General features: G+C 43.0%; 1 protein-coding gene across 1 annotated transcript; it reads right to left on the bottom strand.

Annotated features, from left to right (window-relative positions):
- Window positions 1-75: 75 nt before the first annotated feature.
- gnpnat1 (glucosamine-phosphate N-acetyltransferase 1) lies at window positions 76-4,739 on the bottom strand. Its single transcript, XM_071326962.1, has 6 exons — window positions 4,528-4,739; window positions 2,719-2,882; window positions 2,286-2,348; window positions 1,923-2,050; window positions 1,638-1,699; window positions 76-1,041 (listed from the first exon to the last, which is right to left on the bottom strand). Exons 1-6 carry the CDS (start codon window positions 4,533-4,535, stop codon window positions 894-896), a joined length of 573 nt encoding a protein of 190 aa, XP_071183063.1. The 5' UTR covers window positions 4,536-4,739; the 3' UTR covers window positions 76-893.
- Window positions 4,740-22,017: the final 17,278 nt, after the last annotated feature.

Raw genomic sequence — 22,017 nt, 5'->3', positions numbered from 1 at the left:
TTTTGCATTCTTTAACACATTGCTCCCAAATATTATACGTTTAGGTTTTTGTATTTTGACCAACAAAGTAACAACCAGTGTAAAAATAATTTATTAGCATTTTACAGAGTAAAAATGTCCCCAGTTGCCGAAACTAAACTGAAAAAACCTAAGGTTGAATAAATAAGCTTTCACTACAATTATTTTACCCATATCTTCATACCAAATGTAGCTATGTATTTTCTAGAACAGAATTCCCTCAAACCTATACATGATTTTACTTATGTACAACTTGAACTTCCTGAGGTCTGAAATAACCCATGATCACTAGTGAAAGCAATTCTGTGCTGCCCAATAGGTTGCAAGCACAGTTAGTCTAAAGGGCACAGCGATCAAAGTCTTTGCCAATGAACAGAAAATACAATTTCAGTGGGTGATTGTCAAATTTCCCAAAATAAATATGCAGTACCTTAGCATAATCAATGTCCCAAGTTTTCTGCCCTACATCAATCCAACAAAAATTATATCAAACCGTTACCAAATGGTCAATGTGGGACTTTTCACTTGCCTTCGGATATCATGTGGACCAGTCTGCAAATCTTAAATTGCAATTAACACATGTAAATATTAACTAAACCCTCACATTTGTAAAACAGAAAAAGAAATTATTCAATGTGTTTCCTATAAAGCGCAGAGAGCACTTTATTGCATGTCCCAAATTCCAGACTGGCTTGACATTCCTTTGTTAAGAAGCTGGGGAAGCCAGGGACACAATGCCAAATCTCCCCCAGGTGAGGTAGCTCTGACGGTGGGGAGACGACTTGAACGTTGGGGGATCCTGGGATGTTGAACCAATATGACAATGTCCTGGAACCAATTTCTTCAAGTCAAATCCCAGGGAGGGAGAACGACCCTCAATCAAAGAATCGACACTGCATGTAAGTCTCGTCTGATGCCGAGTAGCTAAACTTTGTGTAGAAGGCCACGTTCTTGGGTGCACATTCCAATGTTATTTTGTAGCAATCTAATTTTTTGCTGAGGAGAGTGAGGGTCGACACTAACCTGAAATTGGTGAGAGAACAAGAACCGTTAACGAAGAGTTTAACAAAGGACAATAGCCCGCCTTGTTTTGCAAGACAAGTTGGCTAAAGCTACAACCTCACTGTGAAATGTAACGCCCATGTTTACCAGCTAGTATTACAGAACGGGTTGGAAGAGAGGCAAGGACTACCAATTAAGTCAAACTATATTTTGGTATTTTTTTCATTAGTTTACTGTTCATACAGTCCCAAAATATTTTGCATGTCAGCAGTCAAGTCATGATGGGGCGGCAGGTAGCCTCGAGGTTAGAGAGTTGGGCCAGTAACCAAAAGGTTGCTAGATCGAATCCCCGAGCTGACAAGGTAAAAATCTATCGTTCTGCCCCTGAACAAGGCAGTTAACCCACTGTTCCTAGGCCGTCATTATAAATAAGAATTTGTTCTTAACTGACTTGCCTAGTTAAATTTAAAAAATGTGGCAAGTAACACTGCTTCTTGTCAATAGGATTTTCAAGAAGCAAACTGACTGCTGACATGCAAAACATTTTGAGACTTAACAGTGGAAGTGTTTTTTTGTTGTTGTGGATTTTTCCTTTAAGCTCAGTGGAGACTACTCACAGTTTCCCCAGCTGTTTTCCCCGGCACACGTCACTGACAACCACCTCCTCCACCCTTCCTCTCTGTGAATGAGACAAAATGTCAGACATTTTGAAGTCTTCAATGGGCTGAATAACATTGTGACAAACGTGTGGTTTTGAGCAAAATATCCCATTGTTATCAATGCAATGTTACGTGTGTGTCTGTCACGATTCGGACCGATAAGATTAGACCAAGTACATCAATCAAAAAGGAGTTGACACAGATCCAGGGAGGGTTTGTAGATTGCTTGTTGGTAAACCCTACCTTTGCACAGGAATGAATGAACTTGTGCTCTGTGATCAATGTGGCCGTGGCAACAATCTGTCCCAGGTTTGTGTCCTCCACCACGATGACATAGTAGTCCCCAGTCTTTTTCATGTGCTCAAATTTCTCTATGAGAGAATATACAGGATCATTTTGGGTAGTGTGTGCATCTATATCTGAAGGACAGGATATCATATGGCAAAACACTTATTGAGGACCTTTTTACTGAAGAATGTGTGTTTTCTATGATTGTGTATTCATGAAAAATCTGAATATACATTCACTTTACAACATGTCAAAATCCACTGTCAAAATGAACCAGTCAATGTGTATTGCCATGCCCAGGCTTTGATTGGAACATACTAATAAACTGCTCTGGCGTAACATCCCCTGCAGTTGTGAGTTGGGATAACACCTTGTAGAATCCTGTGTAGCAAAAACAACATTGGAACTATTAGGAAACTTACATTCAACATTTTATTTTAGACATAGAATAGAATGCACGACTGTTGAACCAGACAGGTCAGTCTCATTGTGAAAACACTGACTTTCAGGAACGCTACTATTGTAATACACAAGTCAGTCAGTCTCTTATTGTTGTTCAGCTAAGTCAGTCTTATTATTTGGAATGTGTCAGTCAGGGTCGTGCTCATAAGGGAACACTGTAGCAAAAGGTTTTGCAAAGGAAAACTCAAAATGACCGTTCCTGCTTCAGTCCGTTTTCTTCCGGTTGGTGCCGAATGCACACAACCCAGATAAAGCAGTGTGTTGTAGTGGCCCTTCCTTCCTTCCTTACCCCTGTTGAAGTCGGCTGTGCAGAGAGGCCTGAGGACCAGACCTTCCCCAGGCTGGGAGGGGGAGATTGGGGGAGAGAAGGACACTGTCTTGCTACTCCAGTCCAGCTCCTGGAGCAGAGCTGGCTCGAATAGTGGCGTCTCATCCAGCAGCATCCCACAGGCTCTACACACACACACACACACACACACACACACACGTTTAATGTTAGCAAAACTGTGACGTAAAGGTGTGGGAATAAAATGTATGTACTAATCAAATACTAACTGTATATAGTGTGTAAATCCTTTCTCCAAGATTAGCTTAATATGTTTACTTTTGAAATGACGAATTCAGTTCTGATGTACAGACAGTGGACTTTGACCGAGCAAATACGGTATAAAATAGTAATGAGGAACAAAATGAGTCTAAATTTGGGTTGAAAGACACTCAGGGCAGTTTCCAAAATGGTAGACAATGTCAGTGAGTGACTAACATTCAACTTGTAGAATTTGTATGAATCATTTATTGATACCATTCTCTCCTCTTGGCTTTGTAAGGTGAAATAACTCCTTATCTCCCATGTCCCATTTACTGGGATTGAATTACAACTGTATTGTGTTCAGGATATGTCCTCCTATACTCTCCTCCTATCCAGGACGTGTAACAGGAGTTGGACCTACCCCACTATGTGGACACACTTGGGTGCAGCCATAGAACAAGAATTTAGGCCTACCGTCCACCTTTTGCCAAGTAAGGGAACTGACTGATGGTGGTCAAAGTCAATTGTCTTGCCTAGAATTGTTTCATAAACAGCAAAGGACTGGTCTAGTTATGGAAGTGTTTATGTCTTTCCCTTGATGAATCTAGAAGAGTAAGGTTAGTTCATTGCTAGCGGTCTGTGGTAAAACGAGCTCAAGTAAAAAATACTTTAAAAGTACTACTTAAGTCGTATCTGTACTTCACTATTTATATATATTTTTTTACTTCACTACATCTGTAAAGAAAATAATGGACTTTGTACCATTTTTCCTGACACCCAAAAGTACTTGTTACGTTTTGAATGCTTAGCAGGACTGGAAAATAGTCCAATGCAAGCACTTATCAAGAGAACATCCCTGGCCATTCCTACTGCCTCTGACCTGGTGGACTCACGAAGCACAAATACTTCATTTGTAAATTATGTCTGAGTGTTGAAGTGTGCCCGTGGCCATCTGTAAATAAAGCAACAAGAAAATGGTGTCCTCTGGTTTGCTTAACATATGGGATTTGAAATGATTTATACTTTTACTTTTGATACTTTAATATATTTTAGCAATTACATGTACTTTTGATACTTATGTATATTTAAAACCAATTTACTCAAGTAGTATTTTACTGGGTGACTCACTTTTACTTGAGTCATTTTCTATTAAAGGTATTTACTTTTATTCAAGTATGACCATTGGGTACTTTTTACACCACTGCTAGCTGTCATAAAATGTTCACTATTTACAAAAGGCACAGTAACTATGTTGCCACAAGCACAGATAGAACAATGGTTTAGTTATATAAATCTTTGCCATAAGTTTCCATAGTACCACAATCTTTTTCCTGACAAATGTTTTCCCTGACAAGCTAACGTTACAAAAACTAGCTAGCTAGTGAGAGTAACTACCTTTCCGTTTTCTGACACTTGCTAACATGTTTATTATAGCTAGCTAGTTAGCTAACCCTAAATGAATTAATCAGAGATCTACTGGCTAGCTGACATTAGCTACACTTCACAACATTGCTCTTCAGCTATGCTAATGTAGCTAGCTAAATCAAGAAAATATGTCAATGTACTTACGGTGACATCAATGTAAGGGCACGTACAGATGAATAAATATCGGAATGAGATGACTTGATCGATCTCCTTTTTCGAGTGTATCACTAGTTTACATCATTTATCGAAACAGAATATTTTTTCTTCCTCCTTCTGATATCACTCCTATATGACGTGGCAGAGATGCTAGAGCCAGAGACGGAAGAGGAAGTGAGACATCCCACTCCGATTTTTTCTGTTTCATTGGAAGTCAATGAACTAAGTAGACCAGACCAAGAGCCGTATGCAATGCCTTCAGAAAATATTCATGCCTCTTGACTTATTCCACCTTTTGGTTGTGTTACAGCCTGAATTCAAAATTGATTAAATAGCTTCTTTTTTCCCTCTCACCCATCTACACACAATAACCCATAATAACAAAGTAAAAACATGTTTTAATAAAATGTTGCAAATGTATTGAAAAAGAAATACAAAAATAGCTAATTTACATAAGTATTGATACCCACAAGTCAATAATTTGTAGAAGCAACTTTGGCAGCGACTACAGGCGTGAGTCTTTTTGGGTAAGTCTCAGAGTTTTCCACACCTGGATTGTGCAACATTTGCCCATTATTATTTTCAAAATGATTCAAGCGCCGTCAAATTCATTGTTGCTCATTGCTTGACACCATATTCAGGTCTTGCCAAAACATTTCAAGTAGATTTAAGTCAACACTAACTTAGCCACTCAGGAACATTCAATGTCTTCCTCGTAAGCAACTCCAGTGCAGATTTGGCTTGTGTTTTAGTTTATTGTCCTGCTGGAAGGTGAATTAATCTCCCAATGTCTAGTGGAAAGCAGACTGAACCAGGTTTCCCTCTAAGATTTTGCCTGTGCTTAGCTCCATTCAGTTTATCCTGAAAAACTCCCCAGTCCTTAACGATAATAAGTATACCCATAACATTATGCAGCCACCACTATGCTTGAAAATATGGAGAGTGGTACTCAGTAATGTGTTGTATTGGATTTGTCCCAAACATAACACTTTGTATTCAGGACAAAAAGTGAATTGTTTTGCCACATTTTTTGCAGTATTACTTTAGTGCCTTGTTGCAAACAGGATGCATTTTTTTGAATATTTTGTATTATGTACAGGCTTCCTTCTTTTCACTCTGTCAATTAGGTTAGAATTGTGGAGTAACTACTATAATGTTATTGATCCATCCTCAGTTTTCTCCTATCACAGCAATTCAATTCTGGAACTGTTTTAAAGTCAACATTGGCCTCATGGTGAAAACCCTGAGCGGTTTCCTTCCTCTCCAGCAACTGAGTTAGGAAGGACACCTGTATCTCTTTGTATTGACTGAGTGTATTGATACACCATCCCAACTGAAATTAAGAACTTCACAATGCTCAAAGGGATATTCAATGTCTGCTCTTTTTTTACTAAAAGGTGCCCGCCCTTCTTTGCGAGGTATTGTAAAACCTCCCTGGCCTTTGTGGGTGAATCTGTGTTTGAAATGCACAGCTCGACTGAGGGACCTTACAGATAATTGTATGTGTGGGGTACAGAGATGACATATGAATTAAAAAATCATGTTAAACACTATTATTCCTTGCGATTTATGTGACTTGTTAAGCAAATCTTTTCCACAACAAAATGTGGAAAAGGTCAAGGGGTGTGAATACTTTCTGAAGTAGTTGGGCCAGGTTTTAGAATAGCTGCCATGTTTGCACCGTTATTCTTAAAATTTTGGTGATGTAACAATACGAGAGCACCTCCGACAATTCCCCTATGAAATTACCGCTGTAAACAAGCAGAAAAGAGTTGCAAAATTAACAGATGTTTTTATTGATTAGCATTTGGGATAATGTGTATCCAAGTCTGTACTATGTTGTGTTGTCAACAAATTGCATGTCTGCTTTCACTGGACATCCTATGTTTTGAAAACTATCTGAAATAATCAGCACAACGAAGGGTCAATTATCACTTAGTAACGGCTATGGAGGAGAAAGTGGCACTCTATAAATGTTCTGACAGAAACCGCAATGGCCCAACTCTCTATATACAGTGCCTTCGGAAAGTATTCAAACACCTTGACTTTTTCCACATACAGACTTATTCTAAAATGGATTAAATAAAAACATGTCCTCTGAAATCTACTCACAATACCCCATAATGACAAAGCGAAAACAGGTTCTTAGAAATATTCGCAAAAAAATAAAACGAAATACCTTATTTACGTAGTAAATCAATGTTTCCATTGATCATCCTTGAGATGTTTCTACAACTTGATTGGAGTCCACCTGTGGTAAATTCAATTGATTGGACATGATTTGTGGCTAGTGATACATTACATCAAGATGGCAAGATGCAGTAGATGGTATACAGTACAGTATATACATATGAGATGAGTAATGTAGGGTATGTAAACATTATATGACGTGGCATTGTTTAAAGTGGCTAGTGATACATTTATTACATCAATTTTTCCATTATTAAAGTGGCTGGAGTTGAGTCAGTATGTTGGCAGCAGCCACTCAATGTTAGTGATGGCTGTTTAACAGTCTGATGGCCTTGAGATAGAGGCTGTTTTTCAGTCTCTCGGTCCCTGCTTTGATGCACCTGTACTGACCTCGCCTTCTGGATGATAGCGGGGTGAACAGGCAGTGGCTCGGGTGGTTGTTGTCCTTGATGATCTTTTTGGCCTTCCTGTGACATCGGGTGGTGTAGGTGTCCTGGTGGGCAGGTAGTTTGCCCTCGGTGATGCGTTGTGCAGACCTCACTACCCTCTGGAGAGCCTTACGGTTATGGGCGGAGCAGTTCACGTACCAGGCGGTGATACAGCCCGACAGGATGCTCTCGATTGTGCATCTGTAAAAGTTTGTGAGTGTTTTTGGTGACAAGCCGAATTTCTTCAGCCTCCTGAGGTTGAAGAGGCAATGCTGCGCATTGCGCTGTCTGTGTGGTTGGACCATTTCAGTTTGTCCGTGATGTGTACGCCGAGGAACTTAAAACTTTCTACCCTCTCCACTACTGTCCCGTCGATGTGGATAGGGGGGTGCTCCCTCTGCTGTTTCCTGAAGTCCACGATCATCTCCTTTGTTTTGTTGAGTGTGAGGTTATTTTCCTGACACCACATTCCGAGGGCTCTCACCTCCTCCATGTAGGCCGTCTCGTCGTTGTTGGTAATCAAGCCTCCCACTGTAGTGTCGTCCACAAACTTGATGATTGAGTTGGAGGCGTGCATGGCCACGCAGTCGTGGGTGAACAGGGAGTACAGGAGAGGGCTGAGAACACACCCTTGTGGGGCCCCAGTGTTGAGGATCAGCGGGGTGGAGATGTTGTTACCTACCCTCACCACCTGGGGGCGGCCCGTCAGGAAGTCCTGGAACCAGTTGCACAGGGCGGGGTCGAGACCCAGGGTCTCTTGATGACGAGTTTGGAGGGTACTATGGTGTTAAATGCTGAGCTGTAGTCAATGAACAGCATTCTCACATAGGTATTCCTCTTGTCCAGATGGGTTAGGGCAGTGTGCAGTGTGCAGTGTGATTGTGTTGTCTGTGGACCTATTGGGGCGGTAAGCAAACTGGAGTGGGTCTAGGGTGTCAGGTAGGGTGGAGGTGATATGGTCCTTGACTAGTCTCTCAAAGCACTTCATGATGACGGAAGTGAGTGCTACGGGGCGGTAGTCATTTAGCTCAGTTACCTTAGCTATCTTGGGAACAGGAACAATGGTGGCCCTCTTGAAGCATGTGGGGACAGCAGACTGGGATAAGGATTGATTGAATGTGTCCGTAAACACACCAGCCAGCTGGTCTGCGCATGCTCTGAGGACGCGGCTGGGGATGCCGTCTGGGCCTGCAGCCTTGCGAGGGTTGACACGTTTAAATGTTTTTCTCACGTTGGCTGCAGTGAAGGGGAGCCCGCAGGTTTTGGTAGAGGGCCATATCATGGCACTGTATTGTCCTCAAAGCGAGCAAAGAAGCGGTTTAGTCTGTCTGGGAGCAAGACATCCTGGTCCGCGATGGGGCTGGTTTTCCCTTTATAGTCCGTGATTGACTGTAGACCCTGCCACATACCTCTCGTGTCTGAGCCGTTGAATTGCGACTCTACTTTGTCTCTATACTGATGCTTAGCTTGTTTGATTGCCTTGCGGAGGGAATAGCTACACTGTTTGTATTCGGTCAATGTTTCCGGTCACCTTGCCCTGATTAAAAGCAGTGGTTCGCGCTTTCAGTTTTGCGCAAATGCTGCCATCAATCCACGGTTTCTGGTTTAGGAATGTTTTAATAGACGCTGTGGGTACGACATTGCCGATGCACTTGCTAATAAACCAGCTCACCAAATCAGCGTATTCATCAATGTTGTTGTTCGCCGCAATGCAGAACATATCCCAGTCCACGTGATCGAAGCAATCTTGAAGCGTGTAATCTGATTGGTCGGACCGGCGTTGAACAGACCTGAGCGCGGGAGCTTCCTGTTTTAGTTTCTGTCTATAGGCTGGAAGCAACAAAATGTGGTCAGCTTTTCCGAAAGGAGGGCGGGGGAGGGCCTTATATGCGTCGCGAAAGTTAGAATAACAATGATCCAGGGTTTTGCCAGCCCAAGACAACTGGAAACTCGGAAAAAAACAAGGTTGAATCATGACCTCAGTGATCTTCAGTTTGGAGCTCTAGAAAGAGGCCCGAGTTCCCAACTTGGAATTCCGAGTTGGATGACCGTTCAAAACTTATTTTCCCAGGCAGAGCTAGTTTTTTTCAAAGTTCCCAGTTGTTTTGAACTCACTGAAGTCTGAGATTTCCCAGTTCTGAGTTTACAGTTGTTTCGAATGCGGCAGAAGTCATGCTGGATTGACAGCATGTCCAATGTTGAATGTTTATCCTTCTAAGGTTGGAAAAGAGACCCTTAAACCCTGACTTGGACCATACATCCACTGTATAGCAGGCTAGTTATTGTTTTGCTATGCTTGCAGTTAGCCACTGATTCCTTCCAAACCACTCATTGTTGTGTAATGTTTATGTCCAATGGCCGATGAGCACCGATACCTTTTACCTATAATTTCTCTTCATATGACAAGGATGGAAAAGGATTTGCCAGTAGATTGTCGACTTGATTCATAATGATGACTGCTAGCTTGCTAGCTAAGATTCTGAAAGTATGATGTTGACATGATCAGTCCAATCAAAGCCACGGTACATATAATGTGATTTGACATCATTTTATCTGTGGTCAATGACCTTGAGCATTTTTGGATGGGCCCTTAAATAATATATTTTTAAACATTTTTTTCCAATTTCGTAATTACCATCTTGTCTCATCGCTGCCACTCCCCAGCGGGCTCGGGAGAGGCGAAGGTCGAGTCATGCATCCTCCAAAACATGACCCGCCAAGCCGCGCTTCTTAACACCTGTTTGCTTAACCTGGAAGCCAGCTGCACCAATGTGTTGGAGGAAACACTGTTTAACTGACGTACAGGGTCAGCCTGCAGGCGCCCGGCCCACCACAAGGAGTCGCTAGAGCGTGATAAGTCAAGTAAAGCCCCACCGGCCAAACCCTCCCCAAACCCTCCCCTAACCCCATATGGGACTCCCGGTCACAGCCGGCTATGACACAGCCTGGGATCGAACCCAAGGGGCTTGAATTTTCGAGCTCTCCCTGTAGACTTTGAGGTGACGAAATATCCCCATGAGTGACAGAACACTGAGCCAATCACGGAACAACTAGAGAACATTACAAACCCCTACACTCTGTAATTTCAGCCGGTTATGACACAGCCTGGGATCGAACCCTAGGCTGTAGTGACGCTGCAACTCTATGGCAGCACCCAAGGGGCTTGCATTCATGAGCTCTCCCCATAGATTTTGCAGTGACAAAGTGTCCCCATGAGTGACAGAACACTGAGCCAATCACAGAGCAACTAGAGAACATTACCAACCCCTATGCTCCGTATTTTCCGCTGGCTGCCCCACCACCACAGAAAGCACTGAACTAGGCTGAAACAAATGCATTTTTTAGCTGCCTTATTCTTGAAAGCAAAAAAGAGACCATGTTTGTATGCAGCTTTATTAACTCAATGATAATTTATTTTTACATTGATTGCAAATGTACACTACCGTTCAAAAGTTTGGGGTCACTTAGAAATGTCCTTGGTTTTGAAAGAAAATCTGTTTTTTGTCCATTAAAATAACATCAAAATGATCAGAAATACAGTGTAGACATTGTTAATGTTGTAAATGACTATTTATACTAGCTGGAAACAGCAGATTTTTTTATGGAATCTCTCCATAGGCGTACAGAGGCCCATTATCAGCAACCATGAGTCCTGTGTTCCAATGGCACGTTGTGTTAGCTAATCCAAGTTTATAATTTTAAAAGGCTAATTAATCAAGTACATTAGAGTGTCTAGTTTGAGAAACAGACTCCTCACAAGTCCTCAACTGGCAGCTTCATTAAATAGTACCCGCAAAACACCAGTCTCAACGTCAACAGTGCAGAGGCAACTCCGGGATGCTGGCCTTCTAGGGAGAGTTCCTCTGTCCAGTGACTGTGTTCTTTTGCCCATGTTAATCTTCTATTTTTATTGGCCAGCCTGAGATATGGCTTTTTCTTTGCAACTCTGCCTAGAATGCCAGCATCCCGGAGTCGCCTCTTCACTGTTGATGTTGAGACTGGTGTTTTGCGGGTACTATTTAATGAAGCTGCCAGTTGAGGACTTGTGAGGAGTCTGTTTCTCAAACTAGACACTCTAATTTTTATTTTATTTTACCTTTATTTAACCAACTGCGACCTGGCCAAGATAAAGCATAGCAGTGTGAACAGACAACAACACAGAGTTACACATGGAGTAAACAATAAACAAGTCAATAACACAGTAGGAAAAAACAAATAAGTCTATATACATTGTGTGCAAAAGGCATGAGGAGGTAGGCAATAAATAGGCCATAGGAGCGAATAATTACAATTTAGCAGATTAACACTGGAGTGATAAATCATCAGATGATCCTGTGCAGGTAGAGATACTGGTGTGCAAAAGAGCAGAAAAGTAAATAAATAAAAACAGTAAGGGGATGAGGTAGGTAAATTGGATGGGCTGTTTACAGATGGACTATGTACAGCTGCAGCGATCGGTTAGCTGCTCAGATAGCAGATGTTTAAAGCTGGTGAGGGAAATAAAAGTCTCCAACTTCAGCGATTTTTGCAATTCGTTCCAGTCACAGGCAGCAGAGAACTGGAAGGAAAGGCGGCCAAATGAGGTGTTGGCTTTTGGGATGATCAGTGAGATATACCTGCTGGAGCGCGTGCTATGGGTGGGTGTTGTTATCGTGACCAGTGAACTGAGGTAAGGCGGAGCTTTACCTAGCATGGACTTATAGATGACCTGGAGCCAGTGGGTCTGGCGACGAATATGTAGCGAGGGCCAGCCGACTAGAGCATACAGGTCGCAGTGGTGGGTGGTATAAGGTGTTTTAGTAACAAAACGGATGGCACTATGATAAACTGCATCTAGTTTGCTGAGTAGAGTATTGGAAGCTATTTTGTAGATGACATCGCCGAAGTCGAGGATCGGTAGGATAGTCAGTTTTACTAGGGTAAGTTTGGCGGCGTGAGTGAAGGAGGCTTTGTTGCGAAATAGAAAGCCGATTCTTGATTTGATTTTGGATTGGAGATGTTTAATATGAGTCTGGAAGGAGAGTTTACAGTCTAGCCAGACACCTAGGTATTTATAGATGCCCACATATTCTAGGTTGGAACCGTCCAGGGTGGTGATGCTAGTCGGGCGGGCGGGTGCAGGCAGCGAACAGTTGAAAAGCATGCATTTGGTTTTACTAGCGTTTAAGAGCAGTTGGAGGCCACGGAAGGAGTGTTGTATGGCATTGAAGCTCGTTTGGAGGTTAGATAGCACAGTGTCCAAGGAAGGGCCAGAAGTATACAGAATGGTGTCGTCTGTGTAGAGGTGGGTCAGGGAATCGCCCACAGCAAGAGCAACATCATTGATATATACAGAGAAAAGAGTCGGCCCGACAACTGAACCCTGTGGTACCCCCATAGAGACTGCCAGAGACCGGACAACATGCCCTCCGATTTGACACACTGAACTCTGTCTGCAAAGTAGTTGGTGACCCAGGCAAGGCAGTCATCAGAAAAACCGAGGCTACTGAGTCTGCCGATAAGAATATGGTGATTGACAGAGTCGAAAGCCTTGGCCAGGTCGATGAAGACGGCTGCACAGTACTGTCTTTTATCGCTGGCGGTTATGATATCGTTTAGTACCTTGAGCGTGGCTGAGGTGCACCCGTGACCGGCTCGGAAACCGGATTGCACAGCGGAGAAGGTACGGTGGGATTCGAGATGGTCAGTGATCTGTTTATTAACTTGGCTTTCGAAGACCTTAGATAGGCAGGGCAGGATGGATATAGGTCTGTAACAGTTTGGGTCCAGGGTGTCTCCCCCTTTGAAGAGGGGGATGACCGCGGCAGCTTTCCAATCCTTGGGGATCTCAGACGATATGAAAGAGAGGTTGAACAGGCTGGTAATAGGGGTTGCGACAATGGCGGCGGATAGTTTCAGAAATAGAGGGTCTAGATTGTCAAGCCCAGCTGATTTGTATGGGTCCAGGTTTTGCAGGTCTTTCAGAACATCTGCTATCTGGATTTGGGTAAAAGAGAAGCTGGGGACGCTTGGGCGAGTAGCTGCGGGGGGTAGCCAGGTGGAAGGCATGGCCAGCCGTTGAGAAATGCTTGTTGAAGTTTTCAACTATCATGGATTTATCGGTGGTGACCGTGTTACCTAGCCTCAGTGCAGTGGGCAGCTGGGAGGAGGTGCTCTTGTTCTTGTAATGTACTTGTCCTCTTGCTCAGTTGTGCACCGGGGCCTCCCACTCCTCTTTCTATTCTGGTTAGAGCTAGTTTGCGCTGTTCTGTGAAGGGAGTAGTACACAGCATCTTTGTTTCTGGCCATTTTGAGCCTGTAATCAAACCCACAAATGCTGATGCTCCAGATACTCAACAAGTCTAAAGGCCAGTTTTATTGCTTCTTTAATCAGGACAACAGTTTTCAGCTGTGCTAACATAATTGCAAAAGGGTTTTCTAGTGATGAATTAGCCTTTTAAACTGATAAACTTGGATTAGCTAACAACGTGCCATTGGAACAGGAGTGATGGTTGCTGACAATGGGCATCTGTGCGCCTAAAAATCTGCCGTTTCCAGCTACAATAGTCATTTACAACATTAACAATGTCTAAACTGTATTTCTGATCAATTTGATGTTATTTTAATGGACAACAAAATGTGCTTTTCTTTCAAAAACAAGGACATTTCTAAGTGACCCCAAACTTTTGAACGGTAGTGTATATGCACCACATCATTGCTCTCGAATGTTCTGCTATGTGTGATTCTTTTTAGCTGTCACTCAAATGGCGAGGGGCTGAATCTCATTGGCTGGAACTCAAATTGCTAGGGGGCTGGCCCACGTGTGGGGAAATGTAGGGAAAATGGCACAGCACAATTTCCAAAAAACAGTCACTTTCAAACTAGGGATATCGTGGCTAATTGAGATAAGACAGTAATTCTACTCATAGATTATGTATGTATGAACTACAGATCGACACATCCATCCAAAATCCTGAGGTTTAAAAAATACTTACTAGGTACCAAAGTACTGGAGCATGTCTTTAACCGACTTTAACGTCTCCACAAATGTGATGTATAGTCAGGAGTCCCAAAGCAGTACTTGCAGTTAAATAAATCAGGGTTTATTCCCTATTGTGTTACAAATTTAAACACGTTTTGGTCATGTAGTGTATGTGTTTGGTGTAGGCTTACCTTGGCGTGACGTTTTGATAACCGTGCAATTGTCTCTCGGGCAAGGTGAGTTTTATCAATTTGCCTCAAACATTTTTGATTAGCAACAGAGATCTCAGCAAAACTACAAATTCTTGCAGGAAACTCCTGCACGTCATCTCTAGCCGACACTATCAGCTACCATTCACCAGCACGATTAGAGGACCTGTGCCCATCCATGACGAATTCATGTGCTGTATTGAAATTAATTTAATAAAGTGATTAACTTCTTCCGTCACCTTTCTCTGTCTTAGTTAGCCACTGGCTACACTTTAGCTAGTTAGTTAGCAGAGCAGTAGATCAAAAAATAATTTTGTATTATTGAGCCTACATAATTGATTGTACAGTATGTCGACTTTGGTGTCTATTTTTCAACGATGAGCATAAGAGCATTAAAAGGGGAAAATGCGTCTGGCCATGTGGAGAAGTGGATCTAATAGTGAGGGGAAACTTATCGGTTTGGTCAGGGCCAGCACAAGGGATAAAGTTTATCCTGTGTCAGTGAGTGTAGCTATTAAGTTGTTTGAGCATTTTAGCAACACAATGTGTTCTATACAGTTGTCAACATTCTACAAGGAAATAGTCACATAGTCAATTATGTAAGGGATAATCAACGAGGGGCTATGCGTTCTCAGGAAAATAATGAACAACGTGGAAGGTGTGTTCCACGACGCGCTAGTGGAGTGGAACTCACCTTCCACGGAGTTACATTATTTTCCAGAGAACGCATAGAGCCCCGAGTTGGATATACCTTACATAATTGACTATTTCTTTGTATATATCCATACAAATAATGCCAGCTGGAAGGCATGTAAGGTGAGACTTTAGAATAGACTGTTGGATATGCCAACTGCCAGAATAGCTAGTAAAGTTTCAATGGGTTCTTTCCATAGGGGGAGCCTGGGCAACTGAAATGTCCGAGCTTTTTCAACAGTCTGACTGTGAACATCTGTACAAAAAACTAATTAAGGGAGACATAAATATGATTTTTTTTAAACTGTTGATGCAGTATGAAAATAAAATGGGTGGAGAATAATCATAAACCCAAATTGAGAATCTTTTGTTTGATCAAATCAAATGTATTTATATAGCCCTTCGTACATCAGCTGATATCTCAAAGTGCTGTACAGAAATCCAGCCTAAAACCCCAAACAGCAAGCAATGCAGGTGTAGAAGTACGGTGGCTAGGAAAAACTCCCAAGAAAGGCCAAAACCTAGGAAGAAACCTAGAGAGGAACCAGGCTATGAGGGGTGGTCAGTCCTCTCCTGGCTGTGCCGGGTGGAGGTTATAACAGAACATGGCCAAGATGTTCAAATGTTCATAAATGACCAGCATGGTCAAATAATAATAATCACAGTAGTTGTCGAGGGTGCAGCAAGTCAGCACCTCAGGAGTAAATGTCAGTTGGCTTTTCATAGCCGATCATTAAGAGTATCTCTACCGCTCCTGCGGTCTCTAGAGAGTTGAAAACAGCAGGTCTGGGACAGGTAGCACATCCGGTGAACAGGTCAGGGATCCATAGCCGCAGGCAGAACAGTTGAAACTGGAGCAGCAGCACGGCCAGGTGGACTGGGGACAGCAAGGAGTCATCATGCCAGGTAGTCCTGAGGCATGGTCCTAGGGCTCAGGTCCTCCGAGAGAGAGAGAGAAAGAGAGAATTAGAGAGAGCATACTTAAATTCACACAGGACACCAGATAAGACAGGAGAAGTACTCCAGATATAACAAACTGACCCTAGCCCCCCGACACATAAACTACTGCAGCATAAATACTGGAGGCTGAGACAGGAGGGGTCAGGGGACACTGTGGCCCCATCCGATGATACCCCCGGACAGGGCCAAACAGGAAGGATATAACCCCACCCACTTTGCCAAAGCACAGCCCCCACACCACTAGAGGGATATCTTTGATCAAGGGTGCATTTGTGTGTGAGAGATATGTTATGTATAACCTACCTAAAAGCAAGAGATCGCTATGTGCACAGGTAAGATCAGGGATATTGCCTCTGCGTATTGAAACAGGTCGGTATTGTGGTGAAACAGAAGAGGAAAGACTATGTAACTATTGTGACCTCGAATAAATAGAGAATTAAACTCATTTTGTCCTCTATTGTCCGTTCTACCACGATATACGCTTGCTCTTATTCCAGAAAGCCCATCAGATATACCCTGGCATTATGTGGCTGAGTGATGAGGAGAAATGTAAATGTTTTTTTCTCCATTGTGTATTTGCATTTGCGGAAAATTTAGATAAAGCCTGAAATAAAATAAAAAGCGCTACCGATAATTAAATTGTAAAAATATTCTATGTGGTAAATGGCAAGTGTGTATATAGATTGTGTATAAGCTTGTCTCCCATATGAATCTCCTCTTTGTGCCAGACTGGGTTCAAGTGACTTCTGTTTCTGTTTCTTTTTTATTTATCTGTATATGTTATGTATGTATGTAAACTCAGCAAAAAAAGAAACGCCCCTTTTTCAGGACCCTGTCTTACAAAGATAATTCGTAAAATTCCAAATAACTTCACAGATCTTCATTGTAAAGGGTTTAAACACTGTTTCCCATGCTTGTTCAATGAACCATAAACAATTAATGAACATGTACCTGTGGAACGGTCGTTAAGACACTAACAGCTTTCAGACGGTAGGCAATTAAGGTCACAGTTATGAAAGCTTAGGACACTAAAGAGGCCTTTCTACTGACTCTGAAAAACACCAAAAGAAAGATGCCCAGGGTCCCTGCTCATCTGCGTGAACGTGCCTTAGGCATGCTGCAGATGTGGCCAGGGCAATACATTGCAATGTCCGTACTGTGAGACGGCTAAGACAGCGCTACAGGGAGACAGGACGGACAGCTGATCGTCCTCGCAGTGGCAGACCACGTGTAACAACACCTGCACAGGATCGGTACATCCGGAAATCACACCTACGGGACAGGTACAGGATGGCAACAACAACTGCCCGAGTTACACCAGGAACGCACAATCCCTCCATCAGTGCTCAGACTGTCCGCAAAAGGCTGAGCGAGGCTGGACTGAGGGCTTGTAGGCCTGTTGTAAGGCAGGTCCTCACCAGACATCAGAGGCAACAATGTCGCCTATGGGCAACCCACCGTCGCTGGACCAGAAAGGACTGGCAAAAAGTGCTCTACACTGATGAGTCGCGGTTTTGTCTCACCAGGGGTGTTCGTGTTTATCATCGAAGGAATGAGCGTTACACCGAGGCCTGTACTCTGGAGCGGGATCGATTTGGAGGTTGAGGGTCCGTCATGGTCTGGGGCGGTGTGTCACAGCATCATCGGACTGAGCTTGTTGTCATTGCAGGCAATCTCAACACTGTGCGTTACAGGGAAGACATCCTCCTCCCTCATTTGGTACCCTTCCTGCAGGCTCATCCTGACATGACCCTCCAGCATGACAATGCCACCAGCCATACTGCTCGTTCTGTGCGGGATTTCCTGCAAGACAGGAATGTCAGTGTTCTACCATGGCCAGCGAAGAGCCTGGATCTCAATCCTATTGTGGCGTACAGCAAGTCAGCCACCAGGGGGAGACTCGTCGAGGCCTGGTGACAGACGGAGTCTACATCGAGGCGATGGCTCCCTCTGCTGGACGTGCCAGGTCTCGACGGGCTCTGGGGCCAGGACTAATTGGGACAGGTTGTGGTTGGTGAGTATTCAAGGGGCTGATTGCTCACCAGCTGGACAAGTCCCATAAAGCTGCCAGAAGGGCAGCACACAGGGGAGGGGACTGGGGGAAGAAAGTTTACTCCCATATAGTCATGCTCAGTCCCAGAGATAACGGAGGAAGCTCAGTTTTGTTCCCCCCAGGATACAGCAAGACCCCGGAGCCCCAGAAGACGGTATCCCGGAGGAGGTCTTATTCTTTTCATTTGTTGATTAAATGAGCTAATCCAACTCTGTCCGTGTCTGGTCTGTGTAAACGTCTTGACCAAACCCCCTGGTCTGCCACAGTGTATATGTACAGTGTATGTATATTATTTTACTGCTCTAAGAATATAATTGTTTGGATAACCTTATTTACTATTATGTATAGATTTTTTAATATATTTTTTCACTCTTTATGCGATGCGCAAGGCAGAGAACACCGGAAGAACTATCATTTAATTACCATTAATTATTGTAATGTTTGTTTATGTGTCAAATAATCCCATAAGGCATGGGTTGCCAATTGGCGATTTGACACGAAAATTAAATTTCATTAATTAATTCAAAAATAAAATGTAGTTCATGCCAGCTGATTCATGATTTAGACCGGCTGAGAAACGCTGCCTGCCTATCTGTCTCGTCCCTACTCCCAACACGTTCATTACTAAGGGACGGCTGGAGAATGTTTAAACAATGTTGCAAATGTCGGAGAGACAGACAGCTGGGTTTATACAAATCTCCGCTGTTGAAAACTAAATGTTAGTCTGAAAGAAATGTGAGATAATGTCTAGATGCTTTTTATAGTGGAGATGAAGTTTATAAATTACCTGGCTGGGCTGATGAGACAGTGGATTGCACAGTCAGATGGAACAGAGTAAAATAGGCATTTTAACGTCATAGATTTAACTGGTGGTAAATTGTGGAATAGACACCGGCTGGAAGGAGGTTTTAACCAATCAGCATTCAGGATTAGACCCACCCATTGAATAAATAATCATTAACCAGATTACCCCGGATACCAAATTTAGATGAGTGATAACTCAGTTCTAGAATGTTGTCATTGATGAGAATGAATCAAAAAATCTATTGACATTCAAAATATACTTTGTTTAGGCATCCAGCCTGTATTGTAGTTTCATGACGAGAGACAAATCTTCAAAGGCACAGTATCTACAGTATTTATTCAGAGTGGTACATGCATTCACACAGTCTTGATTTATAGGATCCATATATGATTGATATGTCAAGTGATAAATTCCCAAGTTATAAATGAAAGGTTTATAGAAAAACTGCACTTGTCATCATGTGAAAATTACATTTGATTAAAATATCTGCAGCTGTAATGAAATCAATGAAATCAAACTTTATTTATATAGCATATTTCGTACATCAAATGCATTTCAAGGTGTTCAAAGTCATGCGTTGAAAGGCATGTAACACTTAACATCCTTCCTGTTGGCAGGTCTCTATAGGTGACCAGGAGATTCTCTCTACAACATGTAACACTTAACATCCTTCCTGTTGGCAGGTCTCTATAGGTGACAAGGGGATTCTCTCTACCACATGAGAATGGCCCTGTGGAGCTCATAAGTGTAGCCATGCAGCTACATTGGCTATTATTGCGGTTCACAATATCGTCTGTACAGATATGGAATGCGAGTGGAGGAAGCAAGCCGTGACCAAACAGGTCCAGTCAGTGGAGGACCTGTACCCGGGTCACAGGGTCTGGGATCCTGGGTGCCTCACTGGATGGTCTGGTGGGCACCACAATGGTGGTGGAGGTCAAGTATACCTATGGTAAAGGGACCATACCATTGAAGAGGCAGTGAAGTCAAAGGATTTCTATATCAAGGAGGGAGGGTCTTACCGCCTCCGTGAAGGCCATCCTTACTGGCATCAGGTCAAAGGGCAGCTCCACATCACTGGAAGGGACATCTTCTTCTTGGTTGTGTGGACCACCAAAGCCTCCATCACCATCCCCATCCAGCGTGATGACGTCTGGCAGACTCATATTGCTGGACTAGAGGAGTTTTCAAAGACCGCATGCTCTCAAAGTTGGCATTGGAACAGTGAACATCCGCACACAAATCAGTTTTTGTTCTTACCTTTTTTTGGGGGTGGGGGGGGGGGCACTGGATCAGCGTTCTTGTTGAACATCCTGTCAGTACCTGTTTTCAGGGAAGCCAATGGTCCAAAAATATTCCACAGAGTACACACACAGTAGGCTTCCAGAATAGCAGTAAGGTAGTTTACGCAAGTTCAATCACAAGAACTGGTCAGAGTGAATCTCCACACAGTTTCTTTCAGTAGTACAACAGAATTCACATTGCATTTTATCATGGGCACAATGGGAATTTATATCTGTGATGTTTCAATTATGTCTTACCCCCAGAGTGAGAGAGAGAGTACATAACTTCCAGCAGATCTCCTTGCTGAGGGTAGCGTTGATCATGCACTGCTTCTTGTGGGGTGAGCCTGATGTTCCCCATGTCACGCCTCACGTCTAAAACAGGAAAAGGGGACATAAAGTCAGAATTTCGATGCATCTACCAATTCAATGTTTTACACAATATTGTATCATATTTGATGAGTTACTGACCTGTCCGTCCACAGGCTCGATGTGCTGTAGTCTCCACAACTGGACACTCCCGCTTGGATCACACTGGCACAGGATGTCCATGCACCAGATGGTCTGAGGGATGCAGTCCTGTTGGACTGGAAAACAAAGAGACATTTGGTCAGTGGTAGGTCTTTTTCAATGCCGTATCACCATCTTTATCTGGAAGAAAACACCTTGTTTGTCATAACACAAACACACCTTGGACAATGTGACAAGTGGTCCCTCAACACGCAATCGTAAGTCATGAGAACCATACACAAACGTGACAAACATACTGCGCAGATATCGACAGATTCATTGTTGTATCACATTTGATGAGTTACTGACCTGCCTGTCCACAGGCTCGATGTGCGGACAGAAAATGCATTGTTAATCATAACACCAACCCATCTTGGAGAATGACAAGTGGCCCCTCAACACCCAATCCTCATGCCTCATTGTTTGTTCTTGTTTCCCAATCAACAGTCTGTTTCTTCCTCTTCTGCCATGGTGGATGAGCTACCTTTTTCTGGTAAATACAGGGCCATTTCTCTTTCCCACCGGAAAATAGCAGCTGCAGACCTAAGTGTTGTCACTGGATTTCCAGGCCACCCATCTGAAAGACAAAAAAAGTGACTTTTACTAGCTAGCTAAGTTGATTACTGAAATGGTAACATCTATAATAAAATACCATAACTCACAGACTTGACTATAGTAACGGTAACATAGACTGGGCATTGGTCTATCTGCACATCTAAAATCCTACTATGTCGATGGGACATTCCTACTGGGTTGGAGGAATTATCTGGAATGCTCAACTAGGTGATCAGGACAGTCTAGTGTACTATTTGCCCGAAGAGGTGGAGTATTGCTATGAGTTATACTACTTTACTTCTGATTCTAATTCGCAAGAGTAAAGTTAAAACCCTCAGGTCACTGAGGAGGACCAACACTGATAAGGGGGGTTCGTCTGAAAGGGACTGACATGCAGGGTTGGAACATAGGGATTTTGGACACTGGCCAGCAGACCACGAGTTCTACTAGCTCGGGTAACATTCAGGTCCTAAATCTGTGGCATACGATGTTTATTAAGGCAAAATTTCACTGCTGTGTCAGGCTAGTTCGGCACATTTTCTACTAGTCCAGTCTGAAAAGTAGTAGCCTCGGGCTACCTTCAATTTCATCCCTGCTAACATGTACACTACCATTCAAAAGTTTGGGGTCACTTAGAAATGTCCTTGTTTTTGAAGGAATTTTTTGTCCATTAAAATAACATCAAACGGATCAGAAATGCATTGTTATTGTTGTAAATGACTATTATAGCTGTAAACGGCAGATTTTTTTATGGAATATCTACATAGGCGTACAGAGGCCCATTATCAGCAACCATCACGCCTGTTCCAATGGCACGTTGTGTTAGCTAAT

The sequence above is a fragment of the Salvelinus alpinus genome, chromosome 9, assembly GCF_045679555.1.
Source record: "Salvelinus alpinus chromosome 9, SLU_Salpinus.1, whole genome shotgun sequence".
In the NCBI taxonomy this organism is placed as follows: domain Eukaryota; kingdom Metazoa; phylum Chordata; class Actinopteri; order Salmoniformes; family Salmonidae; genus Salvelinus; species Salvelinus alpinus.
The sequence above is the reverse complement of the archived record's forward strand: the minus strand, read 5'-3'. Positions and strand labels throughout refer to the sequence as shown.

What these genes read in the sequence shown, in the direction of transcription:
- gnpnat1 (XM_071326962.1), bottom strand. An exon ending in TACGCCAGAGCAGTTTATTA is followed by an intron (nt 2,051 to 2,285) that starts GTATGTTCCAAT and finishes ATTCTCTCATAG; the next exon opens with AGAAATTTGAGCACATGAAA. An exon ending in GGAAAACAGCTGGGGAAACT is followed by an intron (nt 1,042 to 1,637) that starts GTGAGTAGTCTC and finishes CACCAATTTCAG; the next exon opens with GTTAGTGTCGACCCTCACTC.